Below are 25347 nucleotides of genomic sequence, written 5' to 3'. Positions count from 1 at the left end.
CTGAGGGGGAGGAATATGTAGAAGCTGATAAGGGTAAAGCTGAACTGCTAAACAATTACTGTATTTTTCGGACTATAAGACGCACTTTTTTTCCCCCAAATTTGGGAGGAAAATGGGGGGTGCGTCTTATAGTCCGAAGGTAGAGATTTAGCAAGCCGCCCGCCCTCCCTCCGAGTTCGGGATCGCCCTCCCTAGGATTACCTCCCCTCCCCCCGGCCCTGTCACCACCTCTCCCCTTACTCACGCGATCTTCCCTGGTGGTCTAGTGACGTCGGGGCAGGAAAGAGCCCCCTCTTTCCTGCCCAGCGCGCTGCTCTGCATTGTCCTGTATGCTGCCTGTGACGGTCTCAGCGAGATTAAAAATGGCCGCCGAGAATTGAAGTCTCGCGAGGCCACTTAAATTTTCGGCGGCCATTTTGAATCTCGCCGAGACCTTCACAGGCAGCATACAGGAGGATGCAGAGCAGCACGCTGGGCAGGAAAGAAGGGGCTCTTTCCTGCCCCGACATCACTAGACCACCAGGGAAGATCGCGTAAGGGGAGAGGTGGTGACAGAGCCGGGGGGGAGGAGAGGTAACCCTAGGGAGGGCGATCCCGAACTTGGAGGGAGGGATTCGGACAAGACGCACCGGAGCACCTAGGTTTTAGAGGAGGGAAAAAGTGCGTCTTATAGTCCGAATTTTTTTTTTCCTATTTCCCTCCTCTAAAACCTAGGTGCGTCTTATGGTCCGGTGCATCTTATAGTCCGAAAAATACAGTATTTCTGTTCTGTATTCATGGATGAAAGACCAGGGGCAGGAACGAAGAAAACAAATGCTAATGAGGATGGATGTATGGTAGTCCGGGACCTATTCTCAGAAGACTGTGTTCAGGAGCTGGCCAAACTAAAAGTAGACAAAGTGATGGGGCCTGATGGTATACATCCGAGGGTACCCAAGGAACTTGGAGAAGTTCTGGCGACTCTGCTGTCTGACCTCTTCAATGCTTCCTTAGAGTCTGGAATGGTTCCGGGGGACTGGAGACGAGCGAATGTGGACCCTCTGCATAAGAACGGAAGTAAGGAAGAGGTTGCAAATTACAGACCGGTCTTTTTTGCTACCCTTATCCCTTCCTTTCCATCTGCCTACACCTACATCCCAACGCTCAATTTCTCTGCTCTCAATTCCTCCTATGTTCAATTTACTTATCCATTAACCCCATTAATTTTGCGTTCACTACAAACTGTATGTTCTTCTTACAACTTTGTAATTCTTTTTATTGTTACTATGTAAGCCGCATTGAGCCTGCCATGTGTGGGAAAGCACGGGGGTACAAATGTAATAAATAAATAAATAAATAAATGGCGAGTAAACTAATGGAAACGCTTTTAAAGCAGATTATTGTGAGGTTTCTTGAACTGAATGGACTGCAGGGCCTGAGGAAGATCTTGTCAGATAAATCTGATTGACTTATTTGACTGGGTGACCAAACAGTTGGACGTGGGAGGGGCTCTAGATGTGGTGTACGTGGATTTTAGCAAAGCCTTTGCCACAGTTCTGCACAGGCGTCTGATAAGTAAACAAAGTGACTGACTGGGTTAAGAACTGGTTAAGTGGAAGAAGAAGGAGGGTAGTGGTAAACAGAGTTTGTTCTGAGGAAAAGGATGTTATTAGTGGTTTACTGCAGGGGTCGGTCCTTGGACTGTCTCTTTTTAACATCTTTGTAAGTGATATTGTAGAAGGACTGTCTGGTAAGGTTTGTCTCTTTGCGGATGATACCAAACTCTTTAATAGGGTGGACACCCTGGAAGGTGTGGATAGCATGAGGAAGGATCTAGCGAAGTTTGAAGAATGGTCTGAAAATTGGCAACTAAGATTTAATGCTAAGAAATACAGGGTCATACACTTGGGTCATAAAAACCAAAGGGGACGGTACAATATAGGGGGTAAAGTGCTTCTGTGTACGAAAGAAGAGCGGGGGTGATTGTGTCTGATGAACTTAAGGTGGCCAAACAGGTAGAAAAGGCGATGCTCCAAGCCAGAAGAATGCTCGGGTGCATAAGGAGAGGGATGACCAGCAGGAAACAAAAAGATTTGATAGTGATCTTGTGAGGCCTCATTTAGAATACTGTGTGCAATTCTGGAGACCGCACCTACGGAAAGATATAAACAGGATGGAGTTGTTGCAGAGGATGGTGACAAAATTGGTCAGCAGTCTCTGTCATAAAACATATAGGGACAAGCTCGTGAACCTCAACTTGTATACGCTAGAAGAGAGGCGGAGAGAGGGGATATGATAGAGACGTGTAAATACCTCAGTGGCATTAATGCACAGGAGGTGAGCCTTTTTCAAATGAAGGAAACCTCTGGAATGAGAGGGCATAGGGTGAAGTTAAGAGGAAACAGGTTTAGGAGGAATCTGAGAAAATACTCTTTCACGGAAAGGGTGGTCGATGCTTGAAATGGCCTCCCGGTGGAGGTTGTGGAGACGAGGACTGTGTCAGAATTTAAGAATGCGTGGGACAGACACATGGGATCTCTTAGGAAAAGGAGGAGTTAGTGGTTACTGAGGATGGGCAGACTGGATGGGCTATTCGGCCCTTATCTGCCATCATGTTTCTCTGTTTTCTGTTCATACTTAGCCAATAGGAATCAGGGAGATTGATTACTAATACAACAAATTAACCAATGATAGCTTGGAAGACTCTGTTTAAAAAGAGGTGTTTCTTTATTCACAGAGAAAGAGATCCACCTCATACTCATAGACTAGAGATTATGCAGTCTAGCTTGTGATGGTAAGAAAAATGAAAGTAAGACTTAAAAAAACAACAACCTTTGTGTGTGTACTGAAATAGAGACAAAGATACAATGTAGCAATGGTTTTCTGTAAAAACCTATATGCTTCAGCAGAAACTACTACATTCTAGCATACTTAATGGATAGAGAAGTGTGAAGAACTCAAACAAATGTTTATCTGCTGGAAAACCCCTCTGAAAACTCTTCCCCCTCACTATGGGTACAAGTACAGTGTTGATACTTTTATCTATGTTAGAAAATAAATTGTTGGGGGTTGGGAGAGAAAACTTTTCGCCCAGACTGTCCACTTGTACAATTAATCTGCATGAAAGCAGATGCAAATGTACACTCAGGGCTACACCCCCAATTCCGCTGGCCCAAATGTTCAAACAAAAAAAAATGCACTTGTACTATGAGCCCATAGGCACCACGGGCTGCTAAAACACGATCTTATTAAAAATCCCTGAAATTGGTCTGACAAGTGAGTCTTCTGAATATGTGAGTGTTACAACTCCTGAATTTTTGCAAAAGAAGCCTTCTGAGGTAACGTTAGACTCTTTATGGTATTTAATTTCGGACCTAGATAAGAATCTCTTCTCACAAACTGGTGTTCTTACACAGAAGCTTTCTAAAGTAGAGATGAGGGTAGAAAAAACTGAAAACAGACGCAAAGGAGTTACTCTCTCGAATAAATCAAATTGATAAAGATCTTTCTACTGTTCAACATTTACAAACCTCATTGGTTAAAGATTTGACTAATTTGAGATCTAAATGTGAGACTTTTGAAAATGTTGTAAGGAGTAATAACCTTCATTGTCTGAATTTTCCGAGGGTTCCTTCAGTTAGGCCCCTGGAAATGCTGAAACGATATATGAAAGAAACTTTGGGTTCAATGGAAGATCAATTTCCTCCGTTTTCACAAGTCTATTATCTGCCGAGGAGAGCTGAGGAGCACCAACAAGAACCTCTGGATGTTTCCGCAATATTAGAAATTTCTGACTCAGAAATGTGATATTGGTTACTTTGGTGGCACTGTCTCCTGACAAACAATGGTTATTGAGGGTGTTCTTTAAAAATAGAGAGAAATTATTCCTAGGTTTTAAGATACAATTATTTCCTGATGTATCAAGAGATACCCAGCGTAGACATAAGCAATTTCTTTTGTTGAAACCAGGGGTTTTACAAATAGGTGGAACCTTTTTTGTAAGATACCCATGTAAATGTATCGTTAGATATAAAGATGTTAAATATGTTTTCTTTGAATCATCTCACTTGTCAGCATTTTTGGCAACTAAGAGATTATCAGAATGATTAGGCTCTTCATAAAGTATATATCTAGCCCATGTACTTCAGGTATAATATGCCTTTAAATTTTCTTTTCTGATATTTCCCTCTTTATTAAGCCTTGGATCCAATATTGTTGACTTGAGTGTAATTATATTTTCTTCTCCTTTTTTGAGAATTGCTTTGTAAGAGTTTGTTATTATTAGAAGCACTTTTCTGTACAAGTGAAATTGCTTGGATTTAAGTTGTTAAAATTTCATTTTAAAAAATGATCTTATGAATGCTTTTGTGCAAACAGCTCAATGCTCAGATTTTACCTAGATGATAGAAATTCTGCATTTTAAATAACATACTGTTATTTTTATTTCTTACCTATATAGAAGGCAGTTGGTTTGTACAGATGGTTTGCCTGTTTCATTCAGCTGGTCTGTACATGTACAGCTGGCACGTTAACACTATGTACAGCCTGCTGCTCGAGCACTGAGCTGTGAGGTTGGTGAACAAAAAGCATGGATGAAGAAGAGCCCAGACACTACCGGGACAGGGGCACAACTACCATAGAGCAAACCTGGCAGAAAGGTGGGGGGCACCTGCTGCTCTATGTGAAGAAGGATAAAAAAAGTTGCACCGTAAGACATCAAAACATTTTAAAAAGCATCTTTTTACTTCCCCACTGCAGGGGCGTAGCTACGGGTGAGCCTGGGTGGGCCTGTCTCTTTGATCCACCAGTTGGTACCTGTCTTGTCTCTCTGACCCACCATTCAGTACCTGTCTTCCTAAGAGCTGGTTAGGCTGCACAGCAGCATGCAGCCATGTGGAAGCCTCCAGCACTGTGGCAGCAAGTAAAGAGAAGCCTTCCTACCTGTCTTTTGTATTGTTGCTGCAGCATTCAGGGAATTGGGCACCAGGACCTGCTCTGGTATGCAGCTGTATCTGCAGCTGCATGCTGCTAGCTGGAGCCTGTCCCCAGACCAACGGCCCGTGCACATGCCTGGCCCCTCTCCCCCAGCCCATGCACACAGCACCTGATCTCCTTGGCCAGCGAACACAGCGCCTGTCTCCCCTCTGTGGCCCGCGCACACAGCGCCCTTCTCCCCCTGCGGCCTATGCACACACACGCCCTGTCTCGGCCCACACTATCTTTCACCCTCCCCCCCACAGCCCATGGACACTGGTCTGCCACAGCTCGGGTCTCCCCCATACCAAGCAGACACAGTGCACTGAGTGTGCTCCTAGAACATGGACTCCCACGTGCACAATCATCGGGGCAGTAGACTTCTATATGAAGCTCAAAACCAGGTAACAGAATTTTTTTTTTAGTATGTATATTGCTGGTGGGCTGCTGGGTGGGGGTGGGCTTTGCACAACCCAGGTTTAAAAAAATATTTAAATATAAAACTTTTTTTTAATACCTGGGCATTGCAGAGCTCACCCCCACCCGGAAATCCACCAACATTAAATATAAATGCTGGTGGGTTTCTGGATGGGGTGGGTTCTGTAGTACCCGGGACGTGTTAAAAAAAAAAGGTTTTATATTTAATGCTAGCGTGCATCAGGATGGGGGGAGAGAGAGATTGGGCAGGGGAGTTGCCAGACTAGGGGGTATGTGTAGGGAGCAGGGCAGGTCTGACGCTAGTCTACTGGGAGGAGTGGGGGGGGGTAGGGAAGTGTAGGGCAGATTCCTGATTAGGGGGTAGGAAGGGAAGGGTAGGGCTGATGCTGGGCTACAGGGATGGATGGGGGGTAGGGCCAATGATGGGCTACAGGGATGGAGTGATGGGGTGGGGGTGGGGAAGGGTAGGGCTGATGCCAGGGTACAGGGCAATTTCAATATTTGGTCCTTTATTCTGCAATTAATGATGGTTGATCTGTGTTCTGCCTGTGACCAAAGTAAGAGATTCTGCTGGCATGTGGTGTGTGTGGGGATCTATATTAGTCTGGCTTTGACTTGTCTGGCTTTTCAGTGGGACATGTATTGCTAATATGTATATTCACTTCTGCCTGTTTAAAGGTGCAGCTATTGGTATTTTAGTGTTCAGGATTGGTGGTGTTAAGGTTTGCAACCTAGGTTCCGAATATGTATGTGGTTTATGTTGATGTAGGACAGTTGTTGGCCAGACTGTATATTAAAAATCCACCATCAAGTGCACTACAAGGCATTATTTAGGAGTATCCCAAGAAACACTACTAACACCTATATATCATGGTGCCCACCCATATTAGCTCTGGGCCCACCCAAAATGTCAGGTCTGGCTATGCCACTGCCCCACTCCTGCAGGCTGTGCAGTAAATCAGAAGGCAGAGTAAGGAGCATGAATGCCTCATGGGCAAACAAACAGCAGCATAAAAAGGGTGAGGTCCAAAATGGAATCCAAGTGTAAGATGATCACATCAATTTATAGAACACAGATAAAAAAAAAACAGTCAGAAATTGTGCAATGACCCTGGAGATAAAAGGACTTGGCACAATTGTGTTTCAGTACAGAAGCTATTACTGGTGCCTAGACTCATCCTCTGTTTGTGCACTTGTGCCAATCTTTTGAACTTCAGGAGATACTTATCACTTGCACACTGGACTCAGAGTAAGCATAGTTGTGGTGGACTCTTAATGCAGGCTTCCATGCCAAAACATGGCTGTGTCGAGTCCTTTTATGTTTTCCAGCCACTATAGATACGCGAGGATGCAAGACAGTCTCTACATGTCATCATCAGTCTAACTTATATGGTTTCTGCTGGTTTTTGAACTCTAAGCTTGAGAGTTAATTCTCTTTGTTTCCTGTGCATTAATTGGTACCGGAACATATATTTATTTATTTATGGTTCATTTCTACCCCACATTTTCCCACATATGCAGGCACAATGTGGCTTCCATGAATTACAAAAGTCAAGAGATACAACAGAATGTTACAGTAGAATAAGGATAAAACACTAGCAGCAATTAGGGTGGCTAAACAGCAGAGTTACTGATGGAATACACGTTTTCAAAAAGGTAAGTTTTCAGCAGCTTCTTGAAAAGATGGTGGTCAGCTTGCGATTTTAGGTACAGGGGAAGAGCATTCCAAGTCTTTGGGCTGGAGTAGTGGAAAGTAGAGGCAAAAAGAAGCTTATATTTTACACCCCTGCAAGATGGGTAATGTAGTTGTAGAAAGGTGTGTGCTGTTGTGATAGCATTTCTAGGTGGGAGATCTATTAAAGGGGTCATGTATTCCGGAGCTAATCCATATATATTTATCAGAAAGTATTTATAGTAAGGATCAGAGTAGCCCCTGACGCAGCCCTGCTGGGCGAAACACAGCCTGTATCGGGCAATATACTCTATATGTTATTTTATTAATAAAATTTGTTTACATCTACCACTGATCTGCTTCATTATTTTCAACCTCTCAAACAATGCAGAATCAAAGGTAGTAAAAGCAGGGTCCTGAATCCAGTGCTTTTTTTTGTGCCGGTACGCAACGGTACGGCGTACCGTCACTTTTTTGTGCGCCCCGGCGACACTCCCGGCGAGTCCTGCACTTACTTATTTTTTAAGACTCAGAGGCGCGAACGATGCAGGCAGCGATTGAAAGAGGCTGTCTGCGTCAGAGCTTCCCTCTGTGAGTCCCGCCTACATTAGTTACAACTTCCTGTTTCAGCATAGGCGGGACTCGCAGAGGGAAGCTCCGACGCAGACAGCCTCTTTCAATCGCTGTCTGCATCGTTTGCGCTGCTGAGGCCGAGAATTGCTGGACATGGGAGAGGGGAGGACAGGGAACAGAGAATTGCTGGACATCACTGGGAGGGGAGGGAACAGAGAATTGCTGGACATTGCTAGGAGGGGAGAGCAGGGAACGGAGAATTGCTGGACATGGCTGGGAGGGGAGGGTACAGAGAATTGCTGGACATTGCTGGGAGGGGCAAGGAGGGCAGGGAACAGAGAATTGATGGACATCGCTGGGAGGGGAGGGCAGGGAACAGAGAATTGCTGGATATGGCTGGGAGGGGAGGGAACAGAGAATTGCTGGACATTGCTGGGAGGGGAGGGCAGGGAATGGAGAATTGTTGGACCGCTGGGAGGGGAGGGCAGGGAATGGAGAATTGCTGGACATCGCTGGGAGGGGAGGGAACAGAGAATTGCTGGTCATTGCTGGGAGGGGAGAGCAGGGAACAGAGAATTGCTGGGCATGGGAGGGCAGGGAAGGGAACAGAATTGCTGGACATGGGAGGGGAGGGCAGGGAAGGGAAGAGAGAATTGATGGACATGGGAGGGGAGGGAAGGGAAGAGAGAATTGCTGGACATGGGAGGGGACGGCAGGGAAGAGAACAGAAGAGAGAACTGCTGGACATCGATGGGAACGGAGGGCAGGGATGAGAAGAGAGAATTACTGGACATGGATGGGAGGGGAGGGCAGGGATGAGAGAATCGCTGGACTTAGATGGGATGGGAGGGGAGGACAGGGAACAGAGAATCACTGGACATGGATGGCAGGGGGCAGAGAAGAATCGCTGGACATGGATGGCAGGGCAGGACAGGACAGAGGAGAATCACTGGACATGGGAGAGCAGGGGAGAGAGGAGACATGCTGGACATGGATGGAGGGAAGAGAGGAAGGAGATGCACATGGATGGGAGGGCAGGGAAGAGAGGAGAAATGCTGGAAATGGATAGAGAGGGAGAGCAGGAGATATTGCTGGACATGGATGGATGGAGGGATTGGTGGGGAGAGAGGAGAAATGCTGGACTTGGATGGAAGAGAGGGGAGAGAGAATTATTGCTTTATATGGATACAGGGGAGGGAAGAGAGAGGAGAAGTGCTGGACATGGATGGAGGGTAGGAAAGAAAAAAGAAGAAGATGCACATGGATGGAGATGAGGGAAAGGGAAGAGGAGAAAAACTGCACATGGATGGAGAAAATAGGCAAAAACTGGATCCACGTTATACCTCCTCCAGTCAGTTCCACGGAGGAGGACCCAGCTTTTACTTATGGATGCAGGGCAAGAAATGAAGAAGAAAGGAAGCCCTGGAAATGGAGTTAAGAGAACAGATAGAGAGCAGCAGAATCAGAGACTGGGACCAATGGATAGAAAAACAAAGTCACCAGACAACAAAGGTAGAAAAAATCATTTTATTTTCATTTTAGTGTTTGAAATACATCTGCTGTCTTATTTTGCACTGGGTATACTGGAGCTGTAAGAGCTTACAGAAATTATTTATAATGAAAAAAATCATATTATTTTTTTTCTTCTATACTAGTATAATATTTTCAATGATGTCTGTTTATATGTGCCATGGCTGGTATAAGGGGTGTGGCTATCATATGGGGTGGAGCCATATGTGGTGGCCCCACCCATAAGGAGTACCGGCACCTTTTTTTCTACAAAAAAAAGCACTGTCTCTATCTGTTCTCTTAACTCCATTTCCAGGGCTTTCTTTCCATTTATTTCTTTACTTTCCTTCTTTCTTCTTCATTTCTTGCCATACATCGATAAGTAAAAGCTGGGTCCTCCTCCATGGAATTGACTGGAGGAGGTATAACGTGGATTCAGCTTTTGCCCATTTTCTCCATCCATGTGCAGTTTTTCTCCTCTCTTCCCTTTCCCTCATCTCCATCCATGTGCATCTTCTTCTTTTTTCTTTCCTCCCCTCCATCCATGCCCAGCATTTCTCCTCTCTTCCCTCCCCCGTATCCATATAAAGCAAAAATTCTCTCTCCCCTCTCCTCCATCCGTCCAGCATTTCTCCTCTCTCCCTGCCAACCCCTCCATCCATCCATGTCCAGCAATTCTCCTCTATCTCCTGCTCTCCTCTCCATCCATTTCCAGCATGCCTCCTCTCTCCCCTGCCCTCCCCTCCCTTGTCCAGCGTTTCTCCTCTCTTCCCTGTCCTCCCCTCCCATCCATGTCCAGCGAGTCTCCTCTCTTCCCTACCCGCCCCTCCCATCCATGTCCAGCGATTCTCCTCTCTCCCCTGCCCTCTCCTTCCATCCATGTCCAGCGATTCTCCTCTCTCCCCTGCCCTCCCCTCTCCCATGTCCCACTTTCACTCCACTCTCTACCGAAGTCGCAGCAGGGAACTGGCGGGTGGCGGCAGTAAAAGCAGCAAGCAGGCAGGCTCGACTCCGTCCTGCGCTTCCCTGCCCTCTCAGCGTCCCGCCTGCCCTCGCGGAAAGGAAATGACATCAGAGGAAGGCGGGACGCAGAGAGGGCAGGGAAGTGAAGGCGGAGTCGAGCCTGCCTGCTTGCTGCTTTTACTACCGCCGGCCGCCAGTTCACCGTTGTGACTTTGGTAAATACTTGCAGGGGGCAGAACGGAATGTCGGGGAGCTGCCAGACCTCAGAAAAAAGGTGCCGGTACGCCGTACCGGTGCATACCGGTACAAAAAAAGCACTGATTGTGTGTACTAAAGATATATTTTAAGAATATTCTGTTTTTAGAAGGATGACACACATATATTAACTAAAAACGCCACTGCAGTAACTAATTGAAAATGAACTGAAACACATTAATCTAGCCATACTTTACAATCAGTCTAAAGGATGAGAACAGAGAGCAAGCCCCTCCACCTAAAAGGGAAATATTTATCCTGTCCTGTTTCCTCAGTATTTGTTACCAAGAATGACAGCCTCCGCGGGTGTGCCCCTGAGCATGTTGGGACTCGTAGTCAATACAGAACAGCAAGCACATAAAACCATCGGGCCTCCCTCAACTAATCTTTCTTCTGTACTAAGCACGAGCAACCCCTTCCCACACGCCTCACCTCTGACTCTTCATCCCCTTCAGCACCAACTTAGTGGATTTAACTCACGTGTACTCCGCCATAGCTGCAGTCAACTAACAGGAACTCCTGGGAGTTATTCCACCTGTAGCTGGGAAGTCTGGGTAAAGTGGCAGCCGCTTGGCGCTGGTGATTGGCTGCACACCGGAAGAGAACTTTTTTTCCTGATATAGGCTAGGGCATGGTGGTCAAAGAAGTTGAAGAAAGCAGGAAACGGGATGCCGGGTGGGCAGCGGTAGTAAAAGCAGCAAGCAGGCAGGCTCGACTCCGTCCTTCGCTTCCCTGCCCTTTCAGCATCCCGCCCGCCCTCGTGGAAAGGAAATGACATCAGAGGAAGGCGGGATGCAGAGAGGGCAGGGAAGCGATTGCCCTCTCTCCCCTGCCCCCCTTCAGCCACCAATGCCCAGCGATTCTCTTTGCTCCCCTGTACAAGTATCACTTGTACTTCTAACTTCCAGGTGCTGGGACTGAACCAAGCTCCTACTAAAAGGACAGGTTTATTCTGACCCCTAAATCCCATACTTCTCAAATTGACTGACTGGCGTTAGGTGAGAAACCTACCTGATATTGTCTTAAATTTTTAAGGCTTGTTGCTTAATCAATTTAATTAGCACTGGGAAACCTCTCTTTCTTTCTTTCTGTTCCTGCCAAACTCTGATAGAGGGGAGGGGCATTTTTACATAGCTGCTACACTGCTATAATTATTGGCAATATCTAGATTTATTTAAAAGGAAAGTTATTAATATCTATGGCAGTTTTAAAAAGTAAAATAAAGTGTAAAGTCCTGGATCAGACACTACCATTTTGGTCCATTCAGCTAAAGAATTCCCTTGATAGATAGCAGCACTTAGCTGACCCATTGGAGGGATTGGAGAACGGCGGAGGTGGTCCCTCTTCACAAAAGTGGGGATAGGGAAGAAGCTGGAAACTACAGGCCGGTAAGCCTCACTTTGGTTATTGGAAAAGTAATGGAAGCCATGCTGAAGGAAAGGATAGTGAATTTCCTGGAAGCCAATAAGTTGCAAGATCCGAGACAACATGGTTTCACCAAAGGGAAATCGTGCCAAATGAATCTCATTGAATTCTTTGACTGGGTGACAGGAGAATTAAATCAAGGACGTGCTATGGACGTCATCTACTTAGATTTCAGCAAGGCTTTTGACACGGTTCCCCACAGGAGGCTCTTAAATAAACTAGAAGGCCTTAAGATAGGACCCGAAGTGGTGAACTGGATTAGGAACTGGTTGACGGACAGACGCCAGAGGGTGGTGGTGAATGGAGTTCGCTCGGAGGAGGGAAAGGTGAGTAGTGGAGTGCCTCAGGGATCGGTGCTGGGGCCCATTCTGTTCAATATATTTGTGAGTGACATTGCCGAAGGGTTACAAAGTAAAGTTTGCCTTTTTGCGGATGACACCAAGATTTCCAACAGAGTGGACACCCCGGAGGGAGTGGAAAACATGAAAAAAGATCTGAAGAAGCTAGAAGAATGGTCTAACGTTTGGCAATTAAAATTCAATGCGAAGAAATGCAAAGTGATGCACTTAGAGTGTAGAAATCCAAGGGAGACGTATGTGTTAGGCGGGGAGAGTCTGATAGGCACGGACGGGGAGAGGGATCTTGGGGTGATAGTATCTGAGGACCTGAAGGCGACGAAACAATGCGACAAGGCGGTGGCCGTAGCTAGAAGATTGCTAGGCTGTATAGAGAGAGGAGTGACCAGCAGAAGAAAGGAGGTTTTAATGCCCCTGTATAAGACGTTGGTGAGGCCCCACCTGGAGTATTGTGTTCAGTTTTGGAGGCCGTATCTTGCGAAGGATGTTAAAAAAATGGAAGCGGTGCAAAGAAAAGCTACGAGGATGGTATGGCATTTACGTTCCAAGACGTATGAAGAGAGGCTTGCTGACCTGAACATGTACACCCTGGAGGAAAGGAGGAACAGGGGTGATATGATACAGACGTTCAAATATTTGAAAGGTATTAATCCGCAAACGAATCTTTTCCGGAGATGGGAAGGCGGTAGAACGAGAGGACATGAAATGAGATTGAAGGGGGGCAGACTCAGGAAAGATATCAGGAAGTATTTTTTCACGGAGAGGGTGGTAGACGCTTGGAATGCCCTACCGCGGGAGGTGGTGGAGATGAAAACGGTAACGGAGTTCAAACATGCGTGGGATATGCATAGAGGAATCCTGTGCAGAAGGAATGGATCCTCAGAAGCTTAGCTGAAATTGGGTGGCGGAGCAGGTGGGGGGAGAGGGGGTGGTGGTTGGGAGGCGAGGATAGGGGAGGGCAGACTTATACGGTCTGTACCAGAGCCGGTGATGGGAGGCGGGACTGGTGGTTGGGAGGCGGGAAATACTGCTGGGCAGACTTATATGGTCTGTGCCCTGAAAAGGACAGGTACAAATTCAAGGTAAGGTATACACATATGAGTTTGTCTTGGGCAGACTGGATGGACCATGCAGGTCTTTTTCTGCCGTCATCTACTATGTTACTATGTCCCCCTCCAGTCACCCATACCTAACGACTGTCCTCTCTCCCCTGCCCCCCTCCTCCAGCCACCCATGTCCAGCGACTCCCTTCTCTCCCCTGCCCCCACTCCAGCCACCCATATCCAGCGACAAATTCTTCGGCTCTCCTCTCTCCGGTCCCGGTCCCTCACCTCATACAGCAAATTCTTCGGGGCAGGCAATCTTGCCTGCCCGCTGCCGGTGCTGACTCTCCCCCGCTGCCGGATCGCTCTTAAAAATGGCCGCCGAGACTTACAAGGGCGGCCTGCAAGACTTCAGCGGAAGTCTCGGCGGCCATTTTTAAAGAGCGATCCGGCAGCGGGCAGGCAAGATTGCCTGCCCCGAAGAATTCGCTGGACGAGGTGAGAGACCGGATCCGGAGGGAGGGAGGAGATCCGGCTCGCACTCAGGAACAACTGGCTCGCAAGTCAGTACAAAATTTAACAACCGGCTCTTGCGAGCCGGTGTGATCCGGCTCCAGCACACCACGGGTACTAGCCCTTCACAAAGCTGCAAACGCGGGCCCGCCTTTTTTGTTTTTGTGAGGAAGGATGTCCCTGACGAGCACTTGGATGTTTCCTCCCCCAGATTGTCGTCCTTCTCATATGTGTTTTGGAGCTCGCTACGTGTTGTTCAGATCTGCAAGAATTTTCCGGGGAGGTTTGAGCAGAAAAATAGCCAAAAAAAAAAAAAGACAGCTGTAAGGTTTGTACATTTTTTTTCCCTTCCGATTCCCTCACAGCAGCCCTCCCATTAGATTTTCCTTGGTAAAGGGATCGGAAAACGGTAGTGCATCGCATCGCATACACATTATAATACTAATTTGCTCATTTGCATTCCGTTTCCGTTAGCTGCTACCGTGCCAGGAAAATGGCTCGGAGAACCCTTTTGTGCATGTCCCGGTTTACTACTTGAGCGTTAAACTGGCTAGAACCAGTTTAAAAACCACGTTGCTGGCTCGTTAAGTTTAGTGCATCTGGCCGGCAGCAGAAGCATGCATTGCCACTCCTTTAGGTACATCCTGTCATATGTTGGTATTTACTCATAACATCCTGTCTTCTGCGATAGCTTTCAGGAGCTGTATTAGACGCACAGGGATAATATGACAAGTATATTTAATTATGCTTCTCCTCCCTAAAATACAGGCGAGATCATAAGCATACCTGAACCGTTTTCTCAGTTAGTGCACAGTACTCTATAAAGTATTAATTTGCATACTTTTTCAAGCTGCTACAAACTTCGTACTATACGGTACTTCCTTACTGATTTGCCAAAGGTAACAGAAGAGAAAATTCATTATCTAAGCAAACTGGTTATTTTTAACAGTACAGAAACTGCCTTCCCAAACCTATTCCCGTCCGGTAAACAGGATTAAAAAAAACAACCACGTGATTTATTTGTTACTAACTAGACAATGGGAGGAGCCAGCACCCTGCCCCGAAACGTCACTCACGGCTAAGAGACCACGGCCGCCCATTACAGCAAAAACAGCAGAAATAAGCACGCAGGCGCACAGTACAGCAAAACCTTTTTTTTCCCCCCTTGCTTAGTCAACCTAGCTTGACCCAACCCATCCTTTTATGATATCATCCGACAGACAGCTCATTATTCCAATTGCTGAGCAGTTTGGAGTTCAAACTAGTTCTAAAGCTACAGTTCAGCGAGTGACAGTTGCTGTTGGTGGTGGAGGGGGCGGAGCTTTATCGCAAGCAAGTTTTGACGTTCCTAGACTTAGTGTTGGGTCAGTGGCGTAATAGGTTCAATTTGTTTGGAGTTGCCGAAGGGAGACGATGGGGGTGAGGTAGAAAACGTAGCAATTTTTTTTTCCCATGAAGATTCCAGCTGGGACGTTCAACCCTATTAACAGACAGCGCTTGAGAACGGGGGGCCCTCGGTAGTGTCTTGACTATTTTTTTTGCGGGGGGGGTGGGGGGGAGAAGCTTCGCCTGTGCGTGCGTGCGAGCGGTAGAATGGAAGATAAAAAGGAGGAAGCAGAGGCGGAGATCCAGGAACACGGGCCGGAGCATTGGTTCACCAAATGGGAGCGGCAGTGTTTAGCCGAGGCTGAGCAGGAAGAGCAGACCGAGGAGGAGGCCGACCAGAGTCAGCAGAAACTCTGGCATCTGTTTCAAAACTCTGCCACCGCCGTCGCCCAGCTTTACAAAGGTCAGGGGGGACTGGGGCGGAGGGGACGTGGAAGCCTTAAATAAAACCAAAGCAGTGGTGGGGAAAAAAAAACAACAACAAAAATTCCTTCCCCAGAGGAGACCGGGAGGAGTAGAGCAGTGACAGAATGTAGATAGGCATAAAACAAAATGGCGAAAGGACCTGCCCTGGAAATAATAGCAAAGCCGTTCAAAAACAGGCCTTTAGTTAGGCTACCCACTATTTCACAATTGAGTCAAAACGTTAATATGTCTCCCAGTACTCCTTTCCCGTAAGACTAGCCAAGCCTGCGAGCTCTTTCTTGTAGCTAGACATCAAAGGCAGCCTTAACAGTGAAAGGACCCTAGGAATTTAAAGGACTTATTTGAAAAAAAAAAAAACCACAACCCAAAATGGCGAAGGCTTGGGGAAGGTACCGACAGACAGAGCTTGAGTGTGCCTGGTGTGACTTGCCGGCATTCGGGTGGGATCATGACCCCGAAACGTTTCCGTAGCAAACAGAAATCTGAATAGGAGGAGGCATCGGCGTCTATCGAGGGGGGGAGGGGGAGGGGCGGGTGATGTTTTAGGGCTGCTGCAGTGCGACCCCCGTCACTTCCACCCTGATTTGTAGACGGTGGGATGATGGGAACGATTGTTAAAGCCAAAAGCAAGCGCTCGGAGCTAAGGCAGTCTGGTCCTCCCCCACCCTTTTGTTATTGTTTGGCTGTAAAACTATGTATCTTAACAATTATGATTATTATTTGAAAACAAAATGGCGAAGTTGGACTCCGTTGTGAGAGGTCTTTTTATGCATTTCTCTTTTTAGTTTTTAATATATTTTTAACGATAACATTCAGTACATGAGTTGAGTGAAAAAAATCTGTAGAGAGGCTTTGCATCTAAATGTCTCTTTTTTCGGGAGGAAAAGGAATGATGAACAAAATGGCGAAATCAAACATGGCCGTTCTGAATATGCTCCAAAATACATCTGTTATGAATCACTTTTGTTTTATTTAATTTATTTATTTTTTTGCAGATCGTGTATGTCAACAACAAGGGCTTTCACTTTGGGTACCCTTTCAAAATGCAGCCACAGCTGTTACAAATCTGTACAAAGGTAACTAAAATTTGCTTATGGTGGAGGGCATTATTGAACCTTCACAAATGAAGTGTATTAACACAAAGCTTACTGGCCTGAGAAGTTTGTAATCCCTGGACTGTGAGGTTTCTAGGCACTTATATCGTATAGTAACTGGACTGTAACTTTCTAAGGTTTGCTATTAATAATATGCAATCTCAGCTACTGTTGATCTCCCAGTGGGATTTGAAACAGTCATGCACTTTATTGGATCTAGCAACTGTGGTAGAAAGGGAATGCAGAGCAGGAGTTTCGGTTAGTGTGAAGGAAAGTGAGATAGTAGTAGTATGGCTAACTTCTTAACCTTGTAACTGGGATTTGTGTTGGAAGTTTATTCCTATAGTTTCACAGGTTCTATTTTAGGTCCGTCTGCTATTTTAATGTTAGGAAGCACTTTTATGTTGTTTTTTTACATCAGATAAAATAGAAGGTAAAAGGGCATTGCATAAGGTAGTTATGAAATCATTTATGCTATTTAGGCTCCAATGCTCAAAAGCAGACGCGGATGCTAGAGGCCGTTGGCCCCGTACTAGCGTCCGCATTTAACTGCGCAGAATGTTCAGAGGCCCAGAGTGTGTGAAAAACCAGCTTGCAGATGAACAGTGCAAGCAGCATTCTAATGTAGTCAAGCACATGTAAATGAGGTCATTTTGTATCCCCCCCCCCCCCCCAATGCTCAGAAAAGAGTGCCCAAAACAAAACTGCCTTACCACTGAAAAAAAAATGCCAGGTTGGAGCAGGTCTTAGAATCATGAGAAATCCTCTCTTCCTTCTTCAAAATTTGCCAGTTTTGATTTATTTTGGAAGTAGAAGGAAACCCATGCAAGCCCTTAAGCGCTGGTCATGAGAAATTAATATGTACAAGTCATAGCAGACCCCAAAGTGAAAGCATACAGTGGCATTTGTTTCCTGCATTTAAATATAAGCATCAAAGCAAAAAAAAAAAAAAAAAAACGCTTATATTAAGGCTGCAGAAGATACACACCAATGTGTGCTTGATGTTCGGGTTTTGCCAGGCACATGTTCAAAGGAGCAAAGCTCACCATGGAACTCCTCTGTGCATGTGCCAAGCACCATCCTTCTGCCAGACTCCCAAATGCTCAGTGCTATGAGCACACCTATATTTACCTATATTGCCGGAGAATGTGGTAAAGGCGATGAGCTTAGCAGAGTTTTTTTTTAAAAAGGTTTGGACGGCTTCCTAAAGGAAAAGTCTTAAACCATTATTAAATTGGACTTGGAGGAAATCCACTATTTCTGGGATAAGTAGTATAAAATGTTCAGTACCATTTTGGGATCTTGCCAGGTATTTGTGACCTGGATTGGCCACTGTTGGAAACAGGATACTGGGCTTGAAGGACCTTTGGTCTGTCCCAGTATGGCAGTACTTATGTACATCTCAGCTTTGAGCATTAGGGAGTTGTTCTTAGTTGCTGTTCGGCAGTATTTTTACGGCTCTTTTTGGGACTGCGTTGGAGTTTTGAGCATGCTAGTTCTCAGTGTTAATGTGTTAGAAAAATTACATATGTATAACACAGGCGTATTTTCAAAGCACTTAAGCTTACAAAGATAAATAGAGACATAGTGGTTCATTCAAAACACTTAGATTTATAAAGTTCCGTAGGTTACTATGTAACTTTGTAAGTCTAAGTGCTTGCAAATATGCCTCATAGTAACCTATGTAACTTTGAAAGTCTAAGGGATCCTTTTACAAAGCATGCTAGCATTTGTACTGCGCGTTAAAATAAGCATGTGCTAAACGCTAGACACACCCATATATTCCTATGGGCATCTCTGGTGTTTAGCACGCCTTGAGTTCCTAAGTGCTTTGACAACGAGTCTCTCAGTTTTGTGTAATGTTGGTAAAGAGAATTCCTTAGCAAGTAGTGCAATTCATTCTCTTTTGGTAGCATTAGTTATGAAATTGAGAAATGTTTTGCGTCAGACTGATTTGCAAGCAGTTGACATTTTTATTGAATACACTTCAAGGGATCAGTAAGATGTAAAATTGTTTCTGACAGTACCTGTAAAGTAACTTTTAAGGTTTTATACTTGGTACAGTATAGTCATTTTAGGAGTTTAGCTTATGAGAACTTAGAAAAATTAGGTGCAGATGTATGTCCAATTATTTGCATTATGTATCAAATTACAGAATATTTGTACTGTGATTACTGTAGGAATGCAAACCATATTCAGTGCTGTGTACAGTGCAAAACATTTAAGTAGTTTAAATGCTTTTTCACAGGTGTTATCCAGAATAACTAAAAATGTCCCTTTCATGCAGCATCTCTAGAAGAACTGTAGGCCTTGCTCCTCATCCTCCCCCACTATATTTTTGGTCTAGCCAGACCTATGTTGTCTTGTAATAGTACATTTAATAGTATCGGATCATTTTTTTCTGGTGTCCCGTACAAATGACCAAAGGTGCAAATCCTCCATTTCATTTGTGGCCATTAATGTAATTTTATTTTATTACACTTTTACATATTAGTACATTTGCAGTCCATACAAAAACCAAATTGATAAGGTTATCAAGTGTCAAGCATAGAGTAAACATATTTACTCTTCTGTTTTACAGTTTGCTGTGTGCTACTGAGCATTAATTATAAGCCAAATATCTGTTTTTCCCCATATAGTCTTTTTATGATAGAACTATGTAGTTCAGCTTGGAGTGTTTGAACCAGTTGATTGGCCAAGGAATGCTATCTGTGCATGTAAATTAAACATGACTGTCATGTATTGATTTGCCATTTTATCCTTCAGTTTCACCAGAGTCAACAGTAATTTGAATTAATTTGGGATTAGATTCTGTATATGGCTAAAAAAAAATGGCACTGAAACAAATTACACCTAGGCGTATTTTATAGAATAAACCTAAATTTCCTTACAGTTTATAGAGTATGCCGAGCGCCGCAGGTAAAACTTGGTTTAAATGCCGATGCCTAAATTAGGCGCCGATTGGGTGTATATCAAGTGCCATATAGATTTTAGAAATGCCCACGACCTGCCCATGTCCCTTTTCAACTATGCAACTTAGAATTTATGCGCATCACATTATAGAATACACTTTTATGGCGATTATCTGCACTGGTTGGCTTGTTAACAAAGTTGTGCATGCTGATCCAGAATACGACTGGATTTATGCACGCAACTTAAATTCTTGCTATATAGAATCTGAGTGTTGGTGCAGTTGCTGTTAAAGTGAGCTGAATTCTTGTTGTGAAATAACATAGGCCATATCGTCTTTATCTGCTGTCATTTTCTATTCAGTCTGCCTGGCCATACCAGCTTTTTCCTACTATCCTGACTCCCTTAGAGGTCCTCTGTGCTTCTCCTATGCTTTCCTGGTTTCAGATAGATCCTTCATCTCCACCTCCTCCACTGGGACACTGTTCATGTATCCATCACCTTTTGCCATGAAGAAGTATCTCTACATTACATTATTCCCAATTCTATCTCCTTTCACCTTTACCCTGTGCCCCCCTCATTCTAGAGGTTACTTTCAACTGAAAGATTCCTGCCCCCTGAACACTTATTCCATGGAGGTATTGAAGCATTAGATTTCCCCTCTCTTACCTTTCTTCCAAGTATACATATTCAGATTTTTTTATGTTAAATCTTTTTTATTGCAAGGTAAAGTAAAACACATTGTTACAGAAACGCAATAATCAGAACTTGTTTTATATATACTTCCCCTCCAACTAACCCCTTTCCCTCCCCCCTCTCCCCCCTACTCCCCTTCCCCATCCCCTTATTACTAGTCTACAGAGTACCATTAGTAGTTCAATAGTCTACTCCTAGCTGTTGGAGTTAGTGTGTGAAGAAATGTGTTCCATACAACTTGAAACTGTGATCCAGCTTTGGAATTAAAGTCCGCTATCCCCATTCTCTCCAATCTCAATAGTGCTATCATGCGCGTCCTCCACTGAGTCCGCGTGGGACATTGTCGAGACAGCCAGCCAGCCATGATCACTTGTTTGGCAACTATAATTGCTTTCTGAACAAAAATTGTAAATCCTGCTGGGATTGGATAGATGAATTTTGGGTGTCCCAGCAATAACCCAGAGTCATATTTCCATTGTGCGGACCACAGGCCAGAGACATATTGGATTCATATTCAGATTTTTAAGTCTGGCCCTATAACTTAATAGTAAAGACTAATGACCGCTTTAGTAGCCCTCTGGATCAACTCCATCCTATTTATATCTTTTTGAAAGTACTGTTTTCAGAATTGAGGACTTGCCAGAGACCTATAGTGGGTTCTACACCTCCTTTTTCTTGCTGGCCATTTCTCTCCCTATTCACCCCAGTGTCCTTCTGGCTATTGCTGCCACCTTTATAATCATTCTCCCAAGTCCTGCTCTTCTTTCATGAACAGAAGGATATCACCCCCTATACTGTACTGTTCCTTTGCATTCTTTCAGCCCAAATGCATGATCCTACATTTTTTTTCAAGCAACAAATCTTAGCTGCCAAATTCTGGACCATTCTTTTCTTTCACTAGATCCCTTTTTGTATTAGCCACCCCATTTGGGGTGTCTATGCTGCATCAAAATCTGAAATAGGGTAGCTAATGATCTTGTGTATTAGGTGACCATATTTAAAAATAGCGGAATACTATTTAAACACTTTTTTTCAACCTTTTTTGTTTTTGGTGTGCTTTGAAGTTTCTCGGATGTTTATCTTATTGCTCACTTTGGTTCCTTTTAGTAAAGTTCTTCACATTTTGCAGTTACCATGCCTTAACATAAGAAATTAATGTACGGTAAGTGCAAACAATGCGGCACAGATTGGGAGGGGGGCATGTCGAGCATTTCATTTGCACTTCACACATTAGTGTCCCATTAGTATACTGTACTCTGGTTGCAGTTTGAGCAGATACACTTGGGACCAAATTCAGTATATGGTGACCAAAAAAAATGTGCTTGGCGCTATTCTATAAACCTTGGCTATAGGTGCGGTTTATAGAATATGTAGCACCCGTTTCTGCAACTAAAATTTTGGTGCGATCATTTACGCCAACTAAAACTTGGTGTTAATGCCTGTGCCTAACATAGGTGTGGCTTGGGCATATTCTATAACGTGATTTTTTAGGAATGGCCATGCCACTTTTGAGATCCACGTATTAGAGTTTACGCACACCACTTTACAGAATGCGCTTAGAAAGTTGTGTGTGTAAATTTAAATTAGTGCCAGTTAGTGCTGATTGCTTGTTAGTGGACCATTATTGGTGCTGATTGGCTTAAGTTGAGTGCACAAATTGGCCAATTTGTGCGTGCAACTTCAGTTGCCATATGTAGAATCTGGAGATTAGTATCTCCTGTTTAGGTGGCACTAACTGCAGAGTTGCCAATTGAGTTAAGTTTTAATGGCTTTCTGTACTTCTATGGACAACCTTTATTGACGTTTTCCCATGATTTTGTGCATAGCTGAAATAACTGTGCTTTGGTTTTACCCCTTTTGTATATCATCCTTGACTCCCAAGTATTGCAGCCTTTTAGCACTTGGGTCCAAGACCCTGAGATGGGGCCATTACTCATATTTTACTGACCTTAAGTTTTCTGGAAACAATTTTCTTCTGTTTCTTCTGTTTGCACTCAGATCTTTCCTTGGAAATTAGTTCATTAGCTTAACACAAGTTATGTGAGATTATGAAATTATTCTGTAAAGATACTTAAGACCTTTTTATAAGGATTTGTCAAATTTTTGACTAGAAAGTTAAATTGCAAAGATGCTTTCTAGAGAGATAAGACGTCATGGGCAGATGATTTTTCGCGGACCACACATTGAGGTAGTGAAGGGTTTTGTAATCTCTTTGGTACCCATACCCCTTCTACAGATCAATGAAATTATCACACACCTTTCCTAAACCATGTGTCCATTAAAGAGTATTGACAGCTATGTATGAGGCTGTTAGTTGCTAACAGTGTTAACTGCTTACATTTTGCTAATATTATAGTAGTTGCATTATCAATAACTGTTCTAATAACCATCTTCTCTTACTACTACTACTACTTATCGTTTCTATAGTGCTACTAGAAAGTTTCCATAAGCCATTATTAGGTTGGACTTGGAAAAATCCACTGCTCCACTGCTTATTCCTAGGATAAGTAGCATAAAATCCGATCTTGCAAGGTACTTGTGACCAGGATTGGCCACTGTTGGAAACAGGATACTGATCTTGATGGACCTTCTGTCTGTCCCAGTATGGCAACACTTAATGTTCTTATGTTCTCTGATTTCAGGATCTGTCTCGGTACTCTTTTCGGCCTCTTCTCACACTACTGGTTAAGAACCCCTGAGTTAGTACATGGTTCCATGTGCTGACTTTCACAACTGCATATAGAATGGGTGTACTTAGCCTCTGTAAGGCATTTGAGTGTACCTATGCTATTGGCTGACAGTTAAAAATGACCTGCTAAAATGGCAGCTTAGTGATTAGTCTCAATGTACTACTGCTAGAATCAGAGCAGCTAATTTGCACTTTGGCAGGGACATCTGGGATAGCGCCTGTTCCCAGTAAATCACGAGAACATATCCAGTAATTCTTTTTTTTTTTTTTTTTTTTGGGGGGGGGGGGGGGGGATTAGAGCTTCATAAAGTGAGTGGCAATTTTGGATGCGAGTCTGGGTGATTTTTATTGCACTTACCATGCTGTATGTGAGTTACCGTACTGGCATTGCCCTTTCTATGTATAAAGTTTTGCACCTAATGAATTGCACTGTAGTAAATGGGCCCCTTAACTTTTGCATAATGAATAATAGCTGGAGTTGGAAAAAAAAAATTCAGAAACCAAGGTCACCAGAAAAAGCAAAACAAACAGATATATGTAAAATAGCAACCACAAATAGAAAAAAAGTAAGGGATAAATTTTATTTGACTCTTTAACTGGTCCATAGGTGTTTTCTAAATATATTTCATACTTGCTAATATCGTATGGATTTGTCAGTCAAAGGTAGTTTGCCTAGACGCCTCTATATCCAAAACTGTCAAATGACTAGGAGTTAGACGTATCTTAAAGCAGATTTTCTTCTACATTCTGTGCTCCCCCCCCCCCCCGCACACATTGGTCTCTATGGAAGATGTAAGATGTACCTGTATCGGAAATGGTTTTGAGGGGTGATGATGCGGAGGAACTGAAAGAAATCTGTGTGACCTTGGAAGATGTATTGACCCAGATTGACATGATAAATCACTTGGACTGTATGGTATACACCCCAGGGTATTGAAAGAACTCAAACATGAAATTGCTGATCTGCTGCTAGTGATCTGTAATCTGTCGTTAAAATCGTCTGTAGTACCCGAAGACTGGAGGGTGACCAATGTGATGCTGATCCTTAAAAGGGTTCCGGGGTGATCCTGGAAATTATAAACTGGTAAGCCTGACTTCAGTGCCAGGCAAAATAGTGGAAACTGTTATAAAGAATAAAATTATGGAACACATAGACAACATAATTTAATGGGACAGTCGATATGGATTCAGCTGAGGGAGGCTGCTGGTTGTAGTGTATCCAGATTTTCAGAAAGCTACCCCATGAGAGGATTAAGGAGTCATGTGATAGGATGAAATGTCCTATCGATTAGGAATTTGTTATTGAACAGAAAGCAGAGGGTAGGGTTAAATGGTCCATTTTTCTCAATGGAGGAGGTTGAATAGTGGAGTGCCGCAGGGATCTGTACTGGGACCAGTTCTATTTAATATATTTATAAATGATCTGGAAATCGGAACGACGAGAGATGATTAAATTTGCAGATGACACAAAATTATTCAAAGTTGTCAAAACATACAGATTGTGAAAAATTGCAGGTAGACCTTAGGAAACTGAAAGACTGGGCATCCAAATGGCAGATGAAATTTATTGTGGATAAATGCAAAGTGATGCACATCAGGAAGAATAATCCAAGTCATAGTTATCGGGTGCTAGGTCCTACTGTGATAGGAGTCTGCATTGAAGAAAAAGACCTAGGTGTCATTGTAGATACTGAAATCTAGTGCACAGTGTGCGGTGGTGGCCAAAAAGGCAAACAGGATGCTAGGAGTTATTAAGAGCGGGAAGCAGAGTAATACAAAATATTATAATGCCTCTATATCGCTCAATGTTGTGACCTCACATTGAGTATTGTGTTCGGTTCTGGTTGTCGTATCTCAAAAAAGATATAGCAGAGTTAGAAAGGGTTCAAAGAAGAGCGTCCAAAATGATGAGAGGATGGAACTGCTCCTGTGTGAGGAAAGGCTAAAGAGGTTAGGGCTCTTCAGCTTGGAAGAGAGACAACTGAAGTTGAATCAAATTTTTTTTTTGTCTCTCCCCCCCCCCCCCCCCCCCCCCCCACTCATTTAAAAAGTACAAAGACTAGGGAACACTCAATGAAATTGCATGGAAATAAAATAGGTGGATATATTTTTTTCACAGAAAGAATAGTTAAGCTGTGGAACTTCTTGTTGGAGGGTGTGGTAATGGCAGCATATCGGGGTTTGAAAAGGTTTGGATAAGTTTTGGAAGGAAAAGTCCGTAGTCTGTTATTGAGATGAATATATATATTTTTTTAAGCACTAGCATCTGAGACGGACTTTGTTTGCACTGTCCATTCTTTCATCAAGATATAATGGATCTTGTGTGCTGATATGTTGCTTTACTTATTTTTCTAGGTTTTTCTGGGGGGGGGGGGGGGGGGGGGTTCTCTTTTAGGATTATATTGGCTGTTGAAAGTATTATGGAAAAATATAATTTTTAGATTAG

The 25347-nt window shown here is 44.0% G+C and overlaps 1 protein-coding gene across 1 annotated transcript in view; it reads left to right on the top strand.

Moving 5' to 3' along the window:
• The first annotated feature begins 15249 nt into the window (after positions 1 to 15249).
• C8H16orf72 (chromosome 8 C16orf72 homolog) overlaps positions 15250 to 25347 on the top strand; it is a 55260-nt gene continuing 45162 nt past the window's right edge. The window contains exons 1-2 of the mRNA XM_030213506.1: positions 15250 to 15489; positions 16508 to 16588. Coding sequence (XP_030069366.1) covers positions 15294 to 15489; positions 16508 to 16588 — 277 coding nt within the window. The 5' untranslated portion in view covers positions 15250 to 15293. The remainder of the gene's footprint in view (positions 15490 to 16507; positions 16589 to 25347) is intronic.

This window comes from Microcaecilia unicolor, chromosome 8 (assembly GCF_901765095.1).
Source record: "Microcaecilia unicolor chromosome 8, aMicUni1.1, whole genome shotgun sequence".
NCBI classification, from domain to species: domain Eukaryota; kingdom Metazoa; phylum Chordata; class Amphibia; order Gymnophiona; family Siphonopidae; genus Microcaecilia; species Microcaecilia unicolor.
Note: the sequence above shows the minus strand (reverse complement) of the source record. Positions and strands in the feature narration are given on the sequence as shown.